Source organism: Aulonocara sp. 'chitande type north' Nkhata Bay, linkage group LG23, assembly GCF_057382095.1.
Source record: "Aulonocara sp. 'chitande type north' Nkhata Bay isolate Kocher_YH1m ecotype deep benthic linkage group LG23, A_spYH_male_GT1.1, whole genome shotgun sequence".
Lineage (NCBI taxonomy): Eukaryota > Metazoa > Chordata > Actinopteri > Cichliformes > Cichlidae > Aulonocara > Aulonocara sp. 'chitande type north' Nkhata Bay.
Genome location: NC_141365.1, coordinates 23,548,064 through 23,566,526, shown reverse-complemented (window position 1 = coordinate 23,566,526; position 18,463 = coordinate 23,548,064). Strand labels below are relative to the sequence as shown.

General features: G+C 38.9%; 1 protein-coding gene across 1 annotated transcript; it reads right to left on the bottom strand.

Annotated features, from left to right (window-relative positions):
- Positions 1-51: 51 nt before the first annotated feature.
- Positions 52-17,898, bottom strand: igfbp2a (insulin-like growth factor binding protein 2a). Its single transcript, XM_086283365.1, has 4 exons — positions 17,340-17,898; positions 3,344-3,525; positions 1,173-1,313; positions 52-785 (listed from the first exon to the last, which is right to left on the bottom strand). The coding sequence occupies exons 1-4, from the start codon at positions 17,896-17,898 to the stop codon at positions 633-635; spliced, it is 1,035 nt and encodes a 344-aa protein (XP_086139491.1). The 3' UTR covers positions 52-632.
- Between the last annotated feature and the right edge of the window lie 565 nt (positions 17,899-18,463).

The following is an 18,463-nucleotide window of genomic DNA, read 5'->3' as shown; positions in this document are numbered from 1 at the left end:
CTTTCAAGTCATTCACATCACATGAATGATGACGTGCACAGATTGATTGTATCGTAGTTTTAATGGCATTATCTGTTTATCACTTACGGTCATGTCCTTCGGCTGAACATTTAATGCACGCTACTTCCAACAGGTACTACATTTCATCTTTAATACTTTGTATTAATAGCCAGGTGTACTCAAAGCCTAGTGTATAGTATTAAACCAACAGTAGTCTATAAGCTAGAGCATTAAAACACACCTCGAAACATCACATATGTTGAAGGCTTTTCATTTTTCAATGCATACAGTACAAAACACTGATAACAAAGCAATCCGAGCAAAGTCAAAATCACTAAAGCATAGTCACCGACGCTCCAGATGACGCCTACTGAATATCTAAGTGGGAAAAGGGAGTCTTATCTCCACTCACTCCCCTCTAAAAGTAATCTGCAGCTACATCTTACGCAGCAAGCTGGATTCTATCATTTAATCCTTTTTGGTGGTTAAGACTTCAAATGTCAGTGTCATTGTACGAACTAAAGACACATACGCACAGACAGATAATACATAGCTTACTCTGATGTTCTTTGTTCCCAACCTCTTTACAGTTTTTCTTTTTCCTTTTATGTTTTGGGATGTTTGATGCCACTTTAGATCTGGGCCATGTCAGGGAGCTCCAGCTCTGTGAGGTACTGGCTGCAGTTGAGGTCACCCCTCACGGTCGGAGCTGATGGGATGGGTCGGCCAGTGTGTGGGTCGACACACCAGCACTCCCCCCTCTGACCATGGAGAGACATCTTGCACTGAAAAACAGAATTTATGTTGTAGTTTTGTTACCTGCACGTTTCATGCTAAGCTAGCAGTCTTACTATACATGTTTTATAAAGTGCATGCACAAAAAGAAGCTTATCAGGTCACAATGTGCAGTCCCCCCTTTTTAGTAATTCGTGTTCAATTAGTTGAATTGTTATTATCATTATAATAATTATTAATACTGTTATTATTATTACTATTATTATTATCAGTATTATGATGAGAAAATGACTGTAGGATTTGATATGTCAGTGCAACGGATTATTTTGTTAGAGATGGTGGTTGCGATGCCCACCTCCCCTCTCCATACCTGCATATTATCAGTTGGGTATAACCTCTGGGCTTACCGCCCTCTTTCCCAAAAAGCCCAGAGTCACCTGTTTTAAGTTATACTGCCCCCTCTTGTCGCAGTTGGGGATATGCAGGGCATACAGGTCTTCCAGAGGACCTCTGTTATCTCTGAAGGGCATCTTGGATATCCGCTCGAGGACCTGGTCGAGTTCCTGCTGACACTGAGTCTTTGGAAAAAAGCAAACATAAGAACAACAAGCCTGTCACGTCCACAGCAAGGCTGTTATAATTAACTATAACTACATGTGAGTCACCTGCGTTTACAAAGGGCTGTTTTTTTCTCTTTCTTCTCGTAATAACAATTTGGATTTTCCTAAATCTTGGCTATTCACAGAATAATATTCAGAAAAACTGAAACTAACATTTTTGTGTTATTGTAAGGTCTTTACCTTATACCCTGCAATAAAAAGCACCTTGAGAATCAAAATCAGAATACTTTATTAATATCTGAGGAAATTATGTGGTCACAGTTGCTCTGAGACAGTAAGAACAGTAAGTAGATAAACTAAATTAAATAATACAATATATTGCAAAGTTACAAAACACAACAAAATAGCTCAAATTATAAATATCCCAGTATGTTACACAAATTAAATACATATGGTTGACATTGAGGTGTCCCTCTTGTCATACTGCACTTTGTTATTTTGTCTCTCGAGGATGTGAAAATAAACTATTGCGGTGTGTACGTGTGCTTTAGATGGCGATGAGGTGACTGTTGTTAGGATTTGACAGTGTATCAGTAAAATTTAATTTTCAAATAAAATAACCAAACAAAACTGAAACTGTGAAGCCAAATCACAAAAATGTACAGCTCGCTACTGCAAAATTGGCTCTACAGACATATTTTAAACAATTTGCACTATATGAATACTGCACCTTGTTTCATTTATATAGAAGTAAGAGTAGTTTATTGTTATATGCACACATTAATATAGACAGGGTGTTTATTCTGTAGAGTGCAATCCTTATTTTCTTAGACTCGTTTCAGATAGCAGTCATAGAAAGATTTGAATACAATAAATAAATAAAAATACTAAATTATTATAAATAAAGTTAAATAATACAAATAATAATAATAATAAGAAGAAGAAATAAAATAAAACTAATAAATAAAACCAGGATTCGAAAACACTAGAGAGACAGTACAAGTAATACATGTACAAACAATACAAACAATGACTTGAAGAGACTTGAGTTGTATTCATACTTTTATACTTACATCGTATATTTGTATTGTCTTTTATAATATTATTCAATCGCTTTTTACCGTTAGGGAGTTTTGTTTTCAGTTTTACTGTATGAAAGGAGAAGTTGACCTTGACTCTTGTTGTACTGGAAAGAAAGGAATTTAATTCAATTCAACTGCAAAGCTGTAGCAAGTGTAACCCATGGGCATCCATAGTGGCATTTAGGTGTGCTGGAGCTTCAAGGCTCCCTCTGAAAATCAAACATCTGTTCATTCATGTGTCTTCTTAATTTTCACATTTTAAAAATTTATTTTAAAATCAATTAAAACCAATTTCTCCAATGCACATCAACAGCAGGTTTGCAAAGCTATTGGCACATTTTTGACTCGGTTTAGCTACAGCTAAAGGTCTTTCTGTTTATGAAAGTCACTTGTGAATAATGACTCATCGGTAACCCCCAGAAATCTTGTTGAGAAGTTCTAAAGTTCCCAGCAAAGCAATTTAACCTTTACCTGATTGTTTTAGTGGACAGATGATGGATAAAAATTATGAGGTTTTCTCAAAAATCTCACTCAGAGCAGGTCAGGGGTATTAAAGGTTGAGGGTTCGTCCATTTAAATATCTTCAATGCCGTCTAAAAGAACCTGCAGCACCAGAGGGGGGCAGCACATGTCTGTGAAGTCTGAGTGCAGCTGTTCCTCCACACTCAAAGGGACTACAGTAGATGTACTCAGTTTATACAATCTTATATCAACACTAAGCTCTGTTGCAGGGCATAATTCAGGCGATTTCACCTCAGCGTCTACATCTGATATGTGGCGCAAGCTTCATGTGATCCCAGTGTCTCAAAGCAAAATCTTACCAGACTTTAAAATAACCGATTATTGTAATGATCCCATGTGTTATTAAAATGTAACACATCAGTGTAAATACAGCTGCTAAAATCACATGAGTGTGACTTTGTTAAACCTCTACAGAAATTAAACAGACACGCCACTTCGCCTTGCCTGTTTGGGCCGAGTAGGTTTCACCTCTTCCACCTTATTGGTTTTCATCTTGGTCTTCATCTCCTGTCTGTGTTGGCGTACGGCGCTTTCCTTGGGCCCCAGCCAGGCGGCCTCTTTATTGGGCTTTCGGATACCGGGAATCTCGCTCGCGCCATGCTCCGGCTGCAGCTCCACAGCCTCTCCTGTGGATGATGGGTAATGACACAAAAGCAGCAGATTAAGATTTCATTCTAATGCTAAAAAGATCAAAAAGCTATAAAGAATTTTGTTTTGTTTTTTTGGTTGTTTGTTTTTTAACGGCTCAGTAACATTGTGCGGTTTAGCCAGGAAAGTTCTTATGGCTATTGTTCGGGGACACGTTGCTGACAACCTAGAGTGTCTTTGCACTTTCAACCACTCTGTTTCCCATTAACTGTCATTCTCTTGGTAATGAAACGGAATTTTCAGCTGCTGGAAGTGACAGGAGACACACTCCAGATTGCACAGATCATTTTTCAGAGCAACAAAAGAGGTGCTTAGAAAACCACTGATAGCCTTTTTACAGGGCAGAGGTGAGATTGACCTCCGAGACTGAGCTCCATCAGGAATAAATAATAACAGCATGTCCTTTGGAGTAACAGCAATAATTCCTAGCCAGATGGTGGAGTTACACCCAGGACCCATGTATTAACAAAAGTCTAAATTGTGAATTGTTACTAGGACGTGTTGAAACAAGACTTCAAAGCTAAAAACGGTTGTAAGATACAATGTCATCTCAAACAGTGTCTTGGTGACATAAATCAGCCTAATATCCATGTAAAGTAACTAATTTCAGAATTTATAGACTAAATAGGAAATAAAAGACATATATTCGCAAAAAACATTTTTCATTGTGTATGTAAGACATAGTTAGATAGACAATAAACACAATGTATCATTGTGGAGTTAAAGCTTCAGACTCCTCCAAATCTTTCACTGTTTTCTTCAGTGCATAATATGGTCATCTCAAGCACACGGCTCAGTTGAGCCAATCAGGGAAAGAAATGCTCTTAAAGGTAGGTTGGCAATGTTGAAGATGTAAAACAGCTTGTTTCAGACGATATATGATAAAAAACTGTAAAGTGTGACTCATGCAAATCTACCCTTGTATAAATCATGAAACTATGAAGCACAAGGTTCAACATAATCTGTTTGGTGTTTAAAAGCATTAAAATGTTTTAAATGCATTTTTTCCACTTAATTTTGATATAAACACAGAACATACTGTATGTAACACATCTGTGTTTGTGGCTGTTTTTTTATTGTTTGTTTTACTTTTTGTTGCATTTTTACAAGCACGTCTCCTGAGCTTGTGATAGTTTATTTAACGCATTTGACTTTTCCACAAAATGTGTCCAAACCACTGTGAAATGTATCAGCACAATCAGTGAGTCACTGGAAATATTTCCTTTCTCTTAAGAGAGAAGAAACCCCACATTCTTGACCAGCTTATGAGCTGAGAAATGTTGGCTACTACTGAACTTGCGTCATGATGAAGTTTCCATGGTGGCTTTACAGTGTGAATCAGTCCCACGAGCAAATGTTAATGATGCTGATAAAAAAATACAATGGATATAATCAAATATGTAAAGTTACACTGTATGGACAAAAGAGATGGGCCGCACTTGTCACAGGTGCATAAAATCAACCATGCAGTATACATTTGTGACAGAATGGGTCGTTCTAAAGATCTCACTGAATTCGAGTGTGATACTATGAAAGTTTTTCCCTCCTTGTTATTCCAAGATCAGCTGTTAGTGGTATTACTGCAAAGAGGAAGCATTTGGGACACATAGCAACTCAGTCATGAAGTAGCAGACCAAGCAAAGTTACAGAGCGGGGTCACTGAGTGCGTAAAAATCAACAACACTCTTTTCTGTCAGTAACTGCATGGCTTCAAACCTCCACTGACATTAACATCAGCACAAAAACTGTGAGCGGACAGCTTCATGGCAGGGTTTCCATGGCTGAGCAGCTTCCTGTAGGTGTGATGTGTACGAAAACCAGTGCTTTTGTCCATGTAGTGAAGGGGTGTCAAACATATGGCCCATTGGCCAAAAGTGGCCCAGTGGGTGGCTTTGGAAAAATGTGGAAATTTTAAAGAAGGACACCATAAAAATTGGACCTCTAACAGTATTTTCACGAGTTTAACTGTTTTCTTGCTGACAAAGATTTAACCTACAGCCTGTCATACAGCAGAGTGAAAACTTTTTTTTTTATTGTTAGTGTTCAATTTAAGACTGAAATGTTTCTTTTTTTTTAATCTTTACAATATCATTTTCTTTTTTTTTTATTGAAAATGGAATATTTTCTGTGCATTAAGTACATTTAATTTACACAATAAATTTTTTTTTCATTTCCATGACAGTGTAAGCCCAGAGAGTCTTGCCGATGGGTCTTTGACTTACTGCAGCAGCATTTCTTTTTTCAATTTGGAAAAACTGAAATGTATCGCCAGAACTGCAATATTTGTTTCTAACCCATTTAAAGGCTGAACGGTGAAATAATTGACAGAAAATTCTTTCTTAAAATGTTTTTTAATCAGGTGTTCTAGCAAATTAAAAAATAACTAATTAAATATTAAATCAAATACCTGAGTTTTTGTTTGCGTCACATCTCCCACATTCATTTTTTTAAAACTTTTATTGCTTAAAAACATTTTATTGTGCAATTTTCTTTTTAGGTTTTTCTATGAAAAAAATCACATTGATGTTTGAGAAGTCTCGAAAACTCACAAAAACGCATGTATCAAATGTGATTCACGAAGCGTTCAGAGGTTTAGACATCTCAGGGATTTCCCTTACGTAAAGTAAGGGAAACATTTTTTAAGCTTTACTGCTCCAGCCCACTTAGGATTCAAGTGGGCTGTACATGGCCAGTGATTTAAATGGATTTGACACCCTTGATATTCTACTACTAATGCTACTAGTTGTACTGGTGCTACTTGTATTACTTCTACTTTGCCAAGGATTTATCATGGTGATTTTGACTGAAATTAGAAGATCCTAGTAAAACCACTTACCCCTGCGTCCATACACATCAAGCTTTTTTTTTTTTGGTTGTGCACAAGAGACCTACACAATATTAAGCAGGTGAGTTTAACAGTGGAGCTAATCGGTAAATACATATGTTTTTTAAAGCCTTGATTTGAGTTGGCAGCCCAAACATATAATACATAGAAGTCTATTTTATGCCACTACATTGATTTAATTGTGGTGTCTTTAAAATGAACTCCAAAATACAGATTTTCAGTTTTCTTCCTAAATGAAATCACCAAGCATGCTACTTGAATAAAAATGTGATCATCTACAGGAGGAACTGCTGTTGGCTTTTCCCTCCCAAAGAAAATGAGTGGCTTAATTCCTGAGAAGAATCAAGCCAAAGTTCAACAACGTTTTTTTCTTTTGTTTTTAATTTGGAGTGACTGTTGCTCAGGAGGCAGAGCAAATCAGCTGCCAACTGAAAAGTTGGTGGTTTAATGCCCAGCTCCTCTAGTCCGCATGTTGAAGTATCTGTGGGCAAGGTACTAAAACCTGAGTTTTGCCCATTGAAGTGAAAGTTAACCTAAAAGTGCTCGTATGAATGGGCTTGTAGTAAGAGAGCACTTTCAGTGCACAAATAGAGTTGAAAAGTTCTATGTAAGTACCAGTCCAAATATATGACTAGTAGTTAAGTGCTTAGCTAATAGTGTTTACTGATGAACATTTAAATATCCAAGTAAATGAGAAAGTGGGTCATTAAATAAAGTAGAATAAATGGAGTAGCACGTAAAATTACTAACACTAGCTAATAAATGGTAAGCTAAAAATAGATCAGATCCCATTTAAAATGTATATGGACTGGTACTTATATAACACTCTTCTACTCTAACTGTGAACTCAAAGCACTTTCTTACTACAAGCCTCAGCGTATTGCACACACTTCCATAGAAGTCCTCTTTTACCTATCATGTTAGCACCTTGTCTAACATTTTAAGTACACACTAATCAGGGGCAACTTGGCCAAAGTTTCTTTGAAGGCCATCTTAAGAAAGGAGCCCAGTAGTTATGTTCCAATCCATAAAAACTCTACATTGGCGAGGAATTAAACCCAGGCCCCCTGTGTGGCAGGTGAGAATTCTTCCATTGTGCCCAAATGAACACAAATAAACATGAGAAAAGCTGTGTGGACGAATCATATGAAAAAAAAAAGGATCAAAAGAAAAATCACCAAATTCGGTAGGATTAATCCTGTGTGTCGATTTTAATCCTTTTAAAGCAGAAATACACATTCCCAGAGGAGCAAACAATGCCCTCAGTGACACTGGCGTTAAAACAGGAACCTTAAATTTAAATTTAGGGACAACTGCCTCTTCAAGTCCCTGTAGAAATTCCTCCAGGCAGCTTTCATTTACTTCACCCGTCTCTCCTCGGCTTGGAGTCTTGTTAAACATTAACCTAAAAGCACAAAAAAGCTCTCCAGACAGATGGAGCAAACAAAGAAAGAGGCCATCAGGTCCAGCCCAACTTGTTGTCTCTGACAACAGAACATACTTTGGAGTTGAGGGTTGGCAGGGAGTGGAAGAGGAGCGTCTTTCCAAACCAGCAGATTTTCGATGAAAAGATGTTACATGATGCGCATTCTTGCTGCTACAAGTAATATTTCACAAGGTGAATTTATGAGTCAGGACACTGTGTCTTTTTGCTGAACTTTTGGTGGAAATCGTGTATTTCGCTTATGCAGGGTTTCACTTGACACCTGAACGAAAGAAGGGAAATAAGCAGAGACAGTAAAGAAGGTCAAATAGTTGGCCAATCAAGTGGATAGTTCGCAGCTATGCAGACCAAGCTTTACAATGCAGACTTGTGGAAATGTATTTAAATGAAAGCGGCGATGGTGGACTGAGGAGGCATTCCCTGTACCCTGCAAGAGGTAAATTTGACATCCGGTTATAGAATATGATTACAAAAGGCCTAAGAAAGAGCAGGAGAAAGGAAATTTCAAACGAAACAATAACAAGGTGCTGGCGCCCGTTGCCATCAGATAGATCTAGTGTTGTTGGACTTGAGTTCCCCCTACGATGCTGCACTGTGCTCTCTCTGGATTTTCTTTGAGGAAAGCATTTCTTTCCTAAAAGGGGCAAAAGTCAGATGTTCAGATGAGATGTTCACTAAAAGTCTGGGCAGGCACAGACACACACATGAATACACAATCTATAGCAGTACGCTTCCTCTTCAACGCACATACGCACACACAAATACAAAGGGTCAGGACCCCACTTTTAGGGGGCACTAGGCCTCTGCAGTATAAACCACTCCATAGCAGTGGGCTGGAGATCAGCAGCATCAACAGAGCAGCAGGCCTACTGTCCAGTCTACTGCTTGAATTAATCCCTACACAATAGCCTGAGAGGCTTCCTTTCTATATCTGATCCATGTTGAATTCCCAGGTGGCACGTAGGCCAGAAGTGTCATGTCTGATTGTCCAGATTTTGGTCAAGTGAGCAAATGACAGACTTGGCCAAGCCATAGAGAATGGAAAGGTTCAGAAAGGAAATCTCCAAGCACCAAGCATTCTTGCTCCATCGTATACATATTATAACTGAGTACTGTGCAAAAGTCTTGTGGCACCCTTCATTTGTTTACGTTTTGCTGGGAAAATTTGGAAATAGGCGCAACAATTCAATAAAATATGCAAACATACATGGAAATGCAGTATATAAACCACGAACAGAGTTTGTGCCATTCTTTCCAGCTTGGAGGTAAATATTTGGTGAGACCACCTTTACTCTTCAAACACAGTCCAAACTCTCTCAGGCAGCTTTCTTGTCCTTTCTTTAAGTAGTCTTCAGGAATAGTTCTCCAGGCTTCTTGAAGGACATTCAAATGCCTCATACCTCCATCTGACCTGTTGCCACTGATTTTCAGTTGAGTTCTTGTGTAATTTTCAGACGTCAGCCTTTTCTCCCTGTTTCCCTTCCTTATGAATGGCTTCTTGACAGAACATTTCTAATAAGCTTTAATGAAAAGTATATTGGCCAGATGTATCTTTCAGGGCCTTTCAGGATTTTTTTCTATTTCTTAAAACATGGATTTTAGGTATTGTTCATCTGCTGTAGCTATTTTGTCACGACTGACACTTCTTCGTTTGTCCGCCAGTTGTCCAGTTTCCTCATTTTTTGTAATAACACATTGCACACCATGCTGAGAAAAACCAAATGTTCAGCTAACAGCTTTTTAGGGAGCACCATGTTAGTGCAAAAATGCTATTTTTTTGTCAGTCAAACTGCTCTATGTTTGGCAGATTTTGTTGATTAAAGAAACTGGAACAAATTCAGGGTTTTTCCAACAGGCCAACAGTAACAAAATGTCTAAAGATACAATTTAAAATAGGTTCTTTGCTAAGTTGTCTGCTACATATCGACACAACACTAACCATTTTTTGAATTAGATGTCTTTTCTCATGCTTGAATGATTCATATGTTAGTGTTAAGTGGCTTTGAAAGACTTCCAGAAAGCCTGGAGAAATATTGCTCAAGAAAAAATAACAACAAAGTCTGGCTCCTTACAAAATATAAGGAAATGAGGGGTGGCTCGAGACTTTTGGACTACTGGAGGTACAGCTACTGTCCATTAAAAATGGGGCTCTAAACTTATAATAATGTTAGGGAGCTGCAGACATCTATATTGAACTTCTAACTGATTAACTGCTAGCCTAACCTAAGCCCAGTATGAAGATACGAGCGGTCAAAAACAATATTTGATTTATATTTGGCAGATCTTGCACTTCTGCTTTTGCAACTCTAGGTTCTTGAAGGCTCCTTCAATTTTCAAAATCGCACGCCTTGTTGATTTCAATTTCAGAAAAGTCTGAGGGATCCAAATCTGGCAAGTAGGTTTGGGTTGGTATTAAGCACAGAATGTGACCATGTGGCAAAATAACAATCACAATGGCATGAGCAGTGGTTAATGTAATTTCCAACAAATGACTCCCCATCAAGTCATGTCAGGACAGTGCCCGTGGTCAAAATTGAGACTTCCAAGGACTGACTCAATACAAGCAACCTTTCTGAAAGTTGTACTAGAAATGCCCACCTTGAACTTTAAATCAAGTAAGTTTTGAAAGGTTCCAAGACTGGAAATCACTGTAATTAACTCAAACAATCTTCTCTGACAATTATTTCTGTCTGTTTAAATCTTTGCTGAAGTGTAACTCCAGAGACATCCGCTAACTAGGTCAAGCTTCATACACAGATATACTATATGCGTTACTTTTGGCTACCACTTACTCAATTAGAAGTTTGCATATTTTGTGTGTTTGCACACAAAGGTAAAAGGGGAAAAAATTAAGAACAAATGAAGCATCTCTCTGACTCTCAGTAAGTGGAAACAACAGTTACCTAAAAATGATCTCTTTAAATTTTAGAGGCTTTAAAAGGCACAGCTTTTCTCTGTTAACTTCTTAAACATCGCTCTAAGGTGTGAAATAAATAGGTCATATGTCAATGAGTAGATTTATTACAGACTATAATCCATTACAAGACCTAGTGGAGCTGTTTTCTGGAAACACAAACTCAGCAGAGTTTAGATATGTTTACCTTGCAGGCTTTTTGGCCTGCAACAGCCATCTGAAAGCAGGCTGTTGCACAGGCTCCAGCATGTATGTATGCTCTGTGGTATCCAAGACTAGGCATCACTACCGGCAGCCCTGGGTGAACTTTGGGCAGATTTTACACGGCCTAAACAGAGGCAAGCTGTAACACGACAACGCTTAGAGTGCATCACGCTGGCAATAATACTCTGCTACAAACCTTGTACCTCAAAGGTCTACTTTTTAGGAACTGATCATGGTTTTCGTGGTGATGTCATTCTTATCCTATTAATCTTTCAACTAAAGTCACAATAAACAATTACATTATAATAACTTTTTAGCATTTTTTAACTATAATGTTTATGGACTGAAACAAGCAAAGGAATAAAAAAAGGCTGTGGGATGGTACAAAAAAATCTAAAAGAATGCACATTTTGTACTTTTTGACAAACATTTAGATAGAGTCATGATGTTTGCAAGCCCTGAAATACACTCTGTGTGTTTTGGTCAGTAACAATGATTGTAAACTTGACTTTTATCTGTTTAGAAAAAAACTAAATAAGGCACCATTAAATAGATTTCTTTAAACAATGACAACAAAAACAGTTTTTTCTTTGGCTAGGACATGACTTCGATTATAACAAAAATATTATTAGACTTGTACTATTAACTACTGCCACTAGACTATAATAGATTAGGCTTGTAAATCAAAGAATCTTCCCCGATTCTCTACACAGTTTTATCAGAATTAGCTATTGTTTATCTATTATTTAGAAACATGAGTTAATCATTAATTTGTTTTTAAACAATATTTAGTTTTCACTGTTTGCTAACTACAAGTTACTAGGGTTGGTACTTTCAGCTGCTCCCTTTTCCCCTTTTTCTAAAAATCCTCCCACTTATTTGTGCTTGGGAGTACACTAGCCATCAACCTTCCATGTATAATGCATGTGTTAACCACTACACTACAGAGTTAGATGTTAATCAAAAGTGTCAGTTCACAAACTTCTAATTATCTATCATTGTACCATTTTTTTAATAAAATAAAGGTTGCACATATTTTGGTGCTCATCAACAAGCTTCTGCCATAATTCTGGGTGGATATTTGACCACTCTTCTTGGCAAAACTATCGGTGTTCATTAATTTCGTTGGTTTCCTGGAATGGACCTGATATTAAAATGTAGTCAACAAATTTTCAATAGGATTGAGTTCTAAGCTTTGGAGCTCCAGAAGAGATTATAGAAGATTAACAGTTACAGATTCCAAGATCACCCATTCAAACAATTGTACCTAACTACAACTTATTTGAACGTGTCACCGCTTTGTAATGGTCTGAAAGAAGACCCTTAGGTGAGAGGAAATTGGTTTGGATGTGTAGGGTCAGGTCTACCATGACCTGGAAACTACATCAGTGTTGACAGTTAGAGGGTGCTGAACAAGAAAAAAGCCCCTGCTTAAAAATTGGCACCTTCCAACTTGGCTGAAATTTGCAGTTCCCCATATTGACAGGTCAAATGTCTTCTAGGAAAGTTTTATGGTCAGATGAGACAAAGATTGAGCTATCTGGCCACAGTGGTAAGAAGTGTTTTTGGAGCCGTCAAAGTAAGACTTTCAAACCAAAGAAGACTATACCAACTGTCAAGAATGGCTGTGGTAGTATCATGTTCTTGGAGCTGTTTTGCTACCACTGGTACTGGTACATTGGATATAATTGAGTGAAGAAGAAGTACCTTCAAATCCTTCAACTTCACCTCAAATCATGAGCCATATGGTTGAAACTTGGACACATCTGGGTGCTCTAACAGGACAATAATCCCAAGCACACATCAAAACTGGCTTTGGAATGGAAAGCAGGCTAACATTAAGTTTCTGGAATAGCCTTCACAAAGCCCCAACATCAACCCTATTGAAAGTTTGTAGACTATGCTTAAAGGTTGGATGCCAATTTAAATGAACTCAATCAATTCTACCAGGAAGAGTGGTCAAATAAAAACTTACACTCTGGAAAAAGAACAGATCAAAGAAAGCATTAAAAGACCAAACTTGTGCCTTTGAGCTGATGATCTTCTTACGACAACTGTAGGTCTTTCTCATACTTTTTAAGAATTTGTCCTTTATTAAAACAAGCTCAGAAACTGCCCCCATTTACACTCCCAGTTTCAGTTGCATTTCAGACAGTGTTTGTATTGTCTTAAATCACCCTTGACCAATCTGGAGGCTGGGAAGTTATTCTGGTTCTCAATAGGCAAGAGGAGATTCTTGGCACGGATATGCGTGAAGTTGACGCCTCAGGGGGAGATGGCATAAATACCCATTTTGGGCAAGATTATCTCGGAGCTATTTCAGTCCTGCAGGCTCCGTCTGAATGCCCCTGCAGGTACACAGGAATGCCCCCTGTCAGCTAACAGTGTTATTTCAGCAACCAGATGTCACAGGAGTCCCCCCCGTTCTTTCCACCTCATTTCCCATCTCCATAACAGCAAAAGTAACACTGGAAGACGGTTGTTTTGAGTGGTTGGTTGATTAACAGTACGTTTAGTGAGGTGTTGTTAAGGGGACAACAGCATTTGCTTCACTCTTTTGAAATCTTGTGTGCAGGAACTGGCTCTATTTGGAGCTTTTTTTTATCAACATGTTCTCTTTCGAGGTTGTATCTGTATGATTCCAGTCAAAACAATTAAACGCCCATCCAATCTGTTTAAAGGAACCTTTATTTGGATCCAGGTTTCTGTGGGAATGGAATATCAAGTGATACTGTGCATAAACACAGGGTAGTGGGAAAAATGTGGGTGTTAATTTTAAATAGGAAGACATTTCAGCTCAAAATCAAGTAAATAGGATAACTTTGTTGCCATTTTGTTGTGTCTGAAAAAACGTACGCTCTGATATTTTATATCATTATATTCTTAGAATCCAATTTTCTAACCAGGTCACGGGTTCATTTATGGAACATTATTTTGCAAGGGAGTATCCCATTTCTTTCTCCCTTTTTCACCACATTACAGTGACCACTTTGACATTTCAGATCTGTTAATCTTCACGGTCTGTGTCAAGTGCCAGCAATCATCTCAGGATCTCTATCCTAACAGTTTGATCCTGTTGAATCCAATCCAGGATATTCAAGACTCCACAAAAACAGTTGGATATTAGGTTTATCAAAGTAGGCTTCAAAGAAATGTCATTACAGTATATAAATTTCTTATATGAAAACCAGAGTGGGAAAGATGCACCAACATGTTGATCTGAATGGTTTCAGTATAAAGTCTGAGATCTAAATATTGTCTAAAAGCATATCCACACTGTCATATATATATATATATATAGCATACATATAGCAGATTTTAAATCAGATTTTGACTTCAAGTGAATTGACTAACGCAACTCAAGAACTTGAAAATTTGTATTTCCTTTATGTATTTCATCTCATAAAGGGCAGCCTTTTTACTAGCATATGCTAGACGATTTCTTTTTTTTTTTTTTTTTGGGGGGGGGGGGGGGGGTTAAAGCAAAAGCTATATGTCTTTGAATGTACAATTAGCACATACACTTTCAGTGTATTATACTTTACTTATCATGAGATGGTTATAATAATACACTGATGCAGACAACTATCATTTAAACCAGGAACTCAATGATCCCGCGAACAGAGCTGAATTGTGTAGTTTGTGCAGTAGATCTGACCAACATGCATGAGCTTAATCTTAGAAATCCTATCTCGATCAGGCTGTAGACAAACGTATTCTTTACACACCTAATTATAAATGAGTCAGTTTTCTTTCACTCCCAGTCAAAAACCTTCATTATTTGTACAAAGAGTTTTAATACGAATCTAACATGACACTGAAAGGAATTTTCAGTGATGAAGCAATATCTGTTACCAAGTTATGCTATTAATTAGGTGCTTTAGTCAGAACAAAGCACTGTAACCTCAACCACAGACACATATGCCGAAAGCATCACTGCAGTCTTTATCTCACAGTAATGTGTTCCTTTCCTATTTGCTATCTTGTTTTGAGTATTTTCACTGATATTTTTCATTCGTCTCTTGTCATAAGCCTAATCAGACTTTTGGTTTTGATTGCAAACAATAATTTAATATCACCCAATCTTCTATATCTTCCTATTCTAACTTTTAACAAAAAGCTGTGCATTACTTTTTTTCTTCTTTTCTTTTCTTTCCTTTTTTCCCTACATGATTATTCTTGGATCAAAGAAATAGGTGCTCTGACCTTTGGCCTCTTTGCTGCGGGTCACTTGTAGTGTTGATTAGAGAGATTATAGGGACTCTGCAGCTGCTCTCGGTGCACTCTTGTATACCTATGATCAGATAAATTCTTTTGAAGAAAAAAAACTGTAAAAATGCCACCTCTAAGTAGACACAGCTTGCTGTTCCTTGTCTTTGTTCCTTTTTAAAAGCTGACATGCTAAATGGACAAAGAAGAAGATGATGTCAGGATGATGTGTATTTATATAAACATCCAAATAAAGCAGCTGTACTATTTCGTCATTTGATTCCTTGCCCAGATGCCAAATCAGCTCAAGAATCACCTCCTCAGGGATCAAATAAATAAAACTACTTAATTATTAAATTAATCTTTTTCCCCCCAGATTAATTCCTGGAATAAAGTGAATGCAATGGGTATTAACCAGAACATTTAAAGGCTGCTCTTCATCATCCAGAGACCTCTGTGAGCTGCTTTGTGTTTTTGCTTTTTGCAGATGACTTACGTATCGCAAAAGCTCAGACTCCACGACAAATCAACCTAGCACCTATTAGTGTAGTATCTTTGAAAAAATGATGGGATGAGCAGCAATTTATTCTTTTGTGACTCTTGAAATTAGCCTCAGGAAAGTGTTTCCAGCCTCACTTCGGTAAAAAAAATAAAAATAAAAAAATTCTAACTTTCTTTCATCTTCTGGCCCCAAGAAAGCTCTGCATGTCACTTAGACCACTCACTGTAATGCTGCATGAGTTTCAGACTTCACTCTTCCATCTGCAGCAGCATTAGCACCAAAGCTTTTATCCACAACATCTCCAGGTTCAGCTTTTAGGGCTTATTTCTAAGCTTTTACCAGTTTTTTTGGACACGTCAAACTAAATCTTGAAACCTTCAACCCGGGGAACCAGGCGCCAAAAACCTCAGAGAACGCAAAGAAATAGTGATGTCTAACAAGCCTTTACACGATGTGCCCATGTAGTCTGCTCTCTGGTTTTGCTCTTGTGTAACTCTCAGTTCATTCCTTTACATGCACTATTCACGTGAGCATAACCAAGCAATTATTGAGGCTGATGATTAAATCACAAAATGCATCACAAAGCTTTTTTTGACCTCTTGTGTTCAGGGAGTGGGGGTTACACATGGGTCCTGTTTTTGGTAGTTTCTCTATGTTCCAGGACTCCAGTGCCCAAAGTAAACATGTGTCAGTCTGAAGGTAAACTCTGACAAAGCATGGATTTTGGAAATGAGTAAAAATCACACCCCGGTTGGCCCCACTCTACATTCATTGACTGTGTTTTGCGGCCTCAAATTCAGCCAGTTAATGAGGCTGTTTGCTTTTCTTCCTCACTGTGACCTGCCCTTGTTCAAACACAAACCACATAAGCCTCGCTGGCTCCAGGCTTCATTGTGATCCTCCAGCGTATACATCCAGGTAGGCAGCCTACAGTTAATGGAGTCAGTGTCAAAGCCAGTCTATAGTTAGGTCTAGTCAAAGCCTAAAGTCCACTTTTCCAATCAACGTGGCATTCCTTCAGCGTTCTCCCTCTCTACTTATATATTTCTTTCTCTCCACTCCCCTGGGGGAAATGTCAACATCAATACTACACTGTTTTCTGTGTCCATCCCACTGAGTACAACTTCTGGGGCTTTTGCAGGTGACTAACTCTGCTGCAGTGTTTTAAAGGCAGCTTTTTCAGGAGGGCCAGCTGTGTGGTGCACAGCTGAGATGAGCTGTGCAGAGTGGCTGTTCCTTTATCTCTTGTGTTTATTTCTCTGCGTGCACACTAGAATGACCCAATGCACATTACATCCCCCGCCTTGCAAAATGCTTTAAAAACTAGTCATTTGCTGTAGCACAAATTATAAAATGACACCCCTCAAATGCGTGGCAATGCAAAGGCCATGTATGAATGTAGCAATCTAGCAACTATGAGATGCTGAAATCTGCGTGAAATACAAACTCGCAGTTTATTTAAAGGTGTTTAAAAGAGGGGAAACATGGTTTAGTATCATAAATATGCAGTGAAGAGGAATATGGACAACTTCCCTGCTGAGTCCCCTTTTCAGCCAGATTAGGGCTTAGCCTTCATGACAATGCAATATTTCTGCACTGTTTCTCAGCCTGCAGTCTAGACAGTGTCATTAAAAATTGATAGAAGAAAAGCAGGTTTCCGGTAAACTGACTGACCGCTGGTTTGCTCCCGCTGCTCCTGGCTGTGGGCGCTTGCCTCGGTGTCCACTTTGCGCCGACATTGCCCCTGGCCCTGCACCAGTTGCTCCAGGGGAAGCTCCGAGTCGGGCGTCGGGTAGCATCGCAGACCGGTGGAGCACCTCGGGGCGTACACGCCACACAGCTCGCCCTCTTGCCGGGCGCACACGGGGCAGCACCCGCAGCCCGGTTCGCGCACTATCTCCGCGCATGTCTCGGTGAGCTTTGGGCACAGCGCCTGGCGCTCCGCGGTACAGCCCGGGCAGCGGAACACCATCTCGGTCAGAGAGGCACCGGCCAGAGACACGGAGAGGATCAGCAAGCTGCAGCCCGCGTACAACAGCATCGTTACAGACATGAGGTTTGGGGGAATTATCATGGGGCAGTGGAAGGCAATCACAAGTGTGGGGGTGTGTGTGGGGGGGAGAGAAGGAGCAGAAATGTGCACGCGAACAGGTGAAGCCGGGGGGCTGGGAGGTCTGCTGGGTCCTACACATTCCCAGGTTTGCTCTCGGGGCCAAAGAAAACTTGTGTTCATTAGGGGGGAAATAGGAAGATTATAGGATTTCCTTCACGGGGAAGAGCAGTTGTGACACTTTCTCATTATATTTCTCGATGGCGTGTTTTATTGGAAAGATCAAATCATCATCATTATCTTTAAATGACCTGCACTGCTGCTCCCCAGCTGAACCAGTTACATCAGACCTTTTTTATGGCCGTATCAAGGCAAAATTAACCTCTTATAGGCGATTACTGGCAAACTATTCACAAATGAAAAACAGGTTTGTTTGTTTTTTACCAAAAGCGATGTGAGGCTTGAAGTTGAGCTCAAAAAAGAGAGAGAAAAAGACAGCTTGCATATTCAAAGACTACTTTACATTAGCCTGTTTGTTTCAATCAGCACCTTCTCCCCTCAACTCCCAAGAATGTATAAACAAACAAACAAACAAACAAACAAAAGGACTATGTGCAGAGTATTCCTTACATGGAAAGACATCCCCACAGTGGCTGACATGTCAATTGACACTCAATTAAAATTTGCCAGCTGCTACCAGCCTATATACCTGTGTACAGTGATGCTACTGTGTGTGTTACACAGCAGT

What these genes read in the sequence shown, in the direction of transcription:
- igfbp2a (XM_086283365.1), bottom strand. Translation starts at nt 17,898, where the DNA reads ATGAACACAAGTTTTCTTTGGCCCCGAGAGCAAACCTGGGAATGTGTA. An exon ending in GCAGCGGGAGCAAACCAGCG is followed by an intron (nt 3,526 to 17,339) that starts GTCAGTCAGTTT and finishes CATCATCCACAG; the next exon opens with GAGAGGCTGTGGAGCTGCAG. An exon ending in GGCAGTATAACTTAAAACAG is followed by an intron (nt 786 to 1,172) that starts GTGACTCTGGGC and finishes TCTGTTTTTCAG; the next exon opens with TGCAAGATGTCTCTCCATGG.